We start from the raw sequence: 4901 nt of genomic DNA on the forward strand, positions 1-4901 counted from the left end.
CTTCTCCCACTCAACCTTTCAGCTCAGCAATCCCAGACAGAATTGGCTGAGGGCGCCTGGTATTCACAATAAGTAAATAAATAAATATGTTTCTGGGAGGGAAAAGGCAGATCTTTTCAGGCACAGTTCTCCCACACCCCATCCGCCTTCGCCACTACCCCATACCCCCTTAACAGGTGGGGGGAAAGTTTTTCTCAACTTTTCAACTGAGATCCCTCCCATCGCAGTGCAGACTCCTCCTCGCCCTCCCTCTTCCCCACACCCCTTTAATCTGTTCTAACCAATTCTGAGCAGAGCTCTGGAGCCAACAGAAGCTGCAATTGGCAGGAGCTGAGGTTCTAAGCCCCGCCTGCTGTGCGGTTTGTGAATGGAGAAGGGGCGGGGCTCCGTGGAATCCTCAGACATATATGTATCTTTTTTGTGTTCTACAGGACAGGAGTCGCTCGCTAGAGGAAAGGTTCCTTTGGCTGCTGTATCCTTGCCTCGGACTCTGCCCGCGGCCGCGCGGCGCGTTTCGGCGGCCCTGCCAACTGACTAGGAGTCTAGAGGGGAAACCGTTGGAGCCGGAGGGAGGATCGCGCAGTAATTGGATTTTAAAAGTTATTTAAGCCCCCCAGTAAAATACACGGATCAGTCGGGCGAAGTAATAATCCGTTTAACTGTAACCTAAATCCCAGGCTTTAGGGCTGAGCAGCCAGGCGGGGAGCGGAGCCAGCGAGTTGCCGCCGCCACGGGACGTTCCGCGGAGCGGGCGAAAGACTTTGCCTAGGTTTGTGGGTGTTTTGTCTCTCTCCCCCCCCCCCGCCCCCGCATCTCAGGAAACTTCGCGTGTGGGGCGACCCTGCCTGGTCGGGGCTGGGCTGGGGGAACAGACTCGCTGGACCCAGGGAAGACGGCAGACGTGCGGCTGGGACTGAAGGAGGATTCTCCAGCGGCTGCCAAGGGCTCACAGAGCTGGTTTAGCAGCGATCCGTCCGCACCCTCCTCCTCCTGTCTCCGCGTGACCCTCCCCCGCTGGCTTCCCGGGGCCCCTGATGTACTGGCCGCAGACCGCCGCTCGGCTCTGAAGGGCTCCCCGCGCCTCTGCTCTCTCCAGCTGCCGCGGCGATGTGGTCCACAGCGGCTGCCTCTCTGGGCCTGGCCGCCCTCCTGGGCGCCCTGCTGGGGGTGCCGGCGGGCTCGGCGGCCCAACAGTACCACGGCGAGAAGGGCATCTCGGTGCCGGACCACGGCTTCTGCCAGCCCATCTCTATCCCGCTGTGCACCGACATCGCCTACAACCAGACCATCCTGCCCAACCTGCTGGGCCACACCAACCAGGAGGACGCCGGGCTGGAGGTGCACCAGTTCTACCCGCTGGTCAAGGTGCAGTGCTCGGCCGAGCTCAAGTTCTTCCTGTGCTCCATGTACGCGCCGGTGTGCACGGTGCTGGAGCAGGCCATCCCGCCCTGCCGCTCCCTGTGCGAGCGGGCCCGCCAGGGCTGCGAGGCGCTCATGAACAAGTTCGGCTTCCAGTGGCCCGAGCGCCTGCGCTGCGAGAACTTCCCCGTGCACGGCGCGGGCGAGATCTGCGTGGGCCAGAACACCTCGGAGACCCCCGGCCGAGGAGGGGCCGGCGGCCCCACCGCCTACCCCACCCCCTACCTGCCCGGCCTGCTCACCCCGCCGCCGCCCCACGCCGGCTTCGCCTTCTCCTGCCCCCGGCAGCTCCAGGTGCCCCCTTACCTGGGCTACCGCTTCCTGGGGGAGCGGGACTGCGGGGCGCCCTGCGAGCCCGGCCGCCCCCACGGGCTGATGTACTTCAAGGAGGAGGAGGTGCGGTTCGCCCGGCTGTGGGTGGGCGTCTGGTCGGTGCTGTGCTGCGCCTCCACCCTCTTCACCGTGCTGACCTACCTGGTGGACATGCGTCGCTTCAGCTACCCGGAGCGGCCCATCATCTTCCTCTCGGGATGCTACTTCATGGTGGCCGTGGCCCACGTGGCCGGCTTCCTGCTGGAGGAGCGGGCGGTGTGCCTGGAGCGCTTCTCGGAGGACGGCTACCGCACCGTGGCGCAGGGCACCAAGAAGGAGGGCTGCACCATCCTCTTCATGATCCTCTACTTCTTCGGCATGGCCAGCTCCATCTGGTGGGTGATCCTGTCCCTCACCTGGTTCCTGGCCGCCGGCATGAAGTGGGGCCACGAGGCCATCGAGGCCAACTCCCAGTACTTCCACCTGGCCGCCTGGGCCGTGCCGGCCGTCAAGACCATCACCATCCTGGCCATGGGGCAGGTGGACGGGGACGTGCTGAGCGGGGTCTGCTACGTGGGCCTCTCCAGCGTGGACTCGCTGCGGGGCTTCGTGCTGGCCCCACTCTTCGTCTACCTCTTCATCGGCACCTCCTTCCTGCTGGCCGGCTTCGTCTCCCTCTTCCGCATCCGCACCATCATGAAGCACGACGGCACCAAGACGGAGAAGCTGGAGAAGCTGATGGTGAGGATCGGGGTCTTCAGCGTCCTCTACACCGTGCCCGCCACCATCGTCATCGCCTGCTACTTCTACGAGCAGGCCTTCCGCCAGACCTGGGAGAGGACCTGGCTGCTGCAGACCTGCAAGAGCTACGCCGTGCCCTGCCCCGGCCACTTCGCCCCCATGAGCCCGGACTTCACCGTCTTCATGATCAAGTATCTCATGACCATGATCGTGGGCATCACCACCGGCTTCTGGATCTGGTCCGGCAAAACCCTCCAGTCCTGGCGGCGCTTCTACCACAGACTCAGCAGCGGCAGCAAAGGGGAGACCGCGGTATGATGAGACCTTGCTCCTCTTCCCTGATGCCGGCTGCTGGTGCGTCTGGAAGAGCCACACAGACACTAGAGTGACTCTTGAAGGACTGGGAGAGGTCTCCCAGCTCTGCCTTGCTGAAGACAAAATCCTCAGACAGTGACTTGGTGGCTTTCTTGCCAGCCAAGTTGAAAAGCGCAGAGTAAGTACCCTTCTCAGATTGCTGGTGGGGAGCTCTTTCCCTGCAGGAAGTTCCCTTTTTAAAAAAATGATTCCTATAGTTTCTGGGCAAAAGGTTAAGCTGGATTCGCTGTGCTGTGACCGATGTAAAGTGTGGACCAATGAAACTTTGACTCAAGAAGTGGTCAAATCATAGTTTACTTCGGTGGGGGTCAGATTGCAGCCGACATTGGTTTAATTTCCTGAGTCCTATTTTACTGTCTTCTCATTCAAACCCAGAGTAATCACGTGAGTATTTTAAAAGAAGCGACCAATTATAATCACATGCTGTTGAGCGTCCCATATTCTGTCATAGAGAGGGGGTTGCTTTTATATCTAACGATCACTTATCAAAGCGAATCCTAACTTGGGTGGGGGGAACCTTGCTACTTTGAAGGAGGGAGTTGCTATTTAACACTCTAAAAAGACAGGACTTGTTGCTTTTCAGCCAAACGTTCCCCCCCACCCCACCCCTGCCTTTGTTATAGGAGACAAAGAGGAAACAAAAGTGTTTTCTCTGGGGAAAGGCATAAGCATGAGACCGGTTTTTATGGGCAAACTCACAAAAAGAAGTCGTTAAAATTCAATCTTGGATGTGACCAGCACAGGTCGATAAACATTATTTTTTATGAAAAAGGAGGCGGCAGGCTGTTTTCATACACTGTCCAATATGGGTTTCTGTCCTAGCTAAAAGAAATGCCAGACTTTTTGTTAAACAAGCTTAATTCAGAACACCTGACAAAACACACTGCATTCAGATATGTAAGATAAGTATATAAAATTTTTCTCTTCCTTCCCATAAGCCTTATTTCTTTGCTGTTTATGTTTGGATTGCTCTAGGGTACACTAAAAAAGCAAAGTGATTGGGGTGGGGGGGGGAGAGAATAGTTTAGACCATGAAGTGCCAATTTGCCTTGTCCTCTAATTCCCTAAATAGCACAGTAACAAACAATGGTGCAGTGCTGTTTTTTAAGATGGAACTGGTCACCTTGTTTTAGGTACTTTCTGAACAGAAGTACAAAGACTTAAGTTCCCAGTAATCGTATCTGAAACTCTGTCAGAGGAGGGAAACTGAATAACAAGAAATTAAACTTCACTTCACAGTCCTTCATATTCCTTTTGATATGTGACCAGTGACTTATTCTTTCAAACTTTTCTATCATGTTACATTTATGTGTTAAATGTTTAGGTTGACTTTCATAATTTTATATCTGAAATACTACTTTTTAGCTTTATGATCTAAAGAGTTTGACTTTTATTTTTGCCTAAAGACTAATCAGGGAATTAAGGATTTTTAACAAGCTCTGCCCCCTAACTTCCCCCCCCCTAAGTATGTAATTGCTGCTTATAATGAAGAGCAGATATCTGAAATGAAATTTTAAAAACCATTCAGGGTGAGGAGAACAGACTGTTTTTTGTCTAGTGGGCATTACAGTAGCTTGGGCTGGGGGAGAAGGAAATATCGCATCAGTCAAATCCTCCAGTACATCTGATCCCAAACTCATAGGATTTGTTTTGCCTTTTATGATGTGCACATGAAAAACTGTAAGACAAGTGCAGTATGTATATTTTGTAAATGTCACATTTTGTAAGAAAATATATATGTATTTATACATTTTTACTTGATTTTTTTGTTTAGTTTTGGAAGGCCTGAATGAGGCCACACTTCATCACATGTACAGATCACTAAATAAATTGATTTTTCTTTTTTAAATATAAAGTTTCTTTCTCTAGACTAATTTTATGTATTCTGTATATTGGAGGAGAGGGGAGAGAGAGAAAACAAGCTCCACCACTCCAATTAGGCCTTGTTTTGGCGGTTGGGAGGGAGGTAAAGTAGATAAATACACAAGAGATCTGAAATTCAGGGCTCCAAAGTATTATTTCTGATGTACTGTGACTTCTAGCAATAGAAGAAA

The 4901-nt window shown here is 53.3% G+C and overlaps 1 protein-coding gene across 1 annotated transcript; it reads left to right on the top strand.

Moving 5' to 3' along the window:
* Nucleotides 1-336: 336 nt before the first annotated feature.
* FZD7 (frizzled class receptor 7) lies at nt 337-4698 on the top strand. Its single transcript, XM_037912821.2, has one exon. The coding sequence runs from the start codon at nt 1108-1110 to the stop codon at nt 2788-2790; it is 1683 nt and encodes a 560-aa protein (XP_037768749.1). The 5' UTR covers nt 337-1107; the 3' UTR covers nt 2791-4698.
* Nucleotides 4699-4901: the final 203 nt, after the last annotated feature.

This window comes from Chelonia mydas, chromosome 11 (assembly GCF_015237465.2).
Source record: "Chelonia mydas isolate rCheMyd1 chromosome 11, rCheMyd1.pri.v2, whole genome shotgun sequence".
NCBI classification, from domain to species: domain Eukaryota; kingdom Metazoa; phylum Chordata; order Testudines; family Cheloniidae; genus Chelonia; species Chelonia mydas.

What these genes read in the sequence shown, in the direction of transcription:
- FZD7 (XM_037912821.2), top strand. Translation starts at nt 1,108, where the DNA reads ATGTGGTCCACAGCGGCTGCCTCTCTGGGCCTGGCCGCCCTCCTGGGC.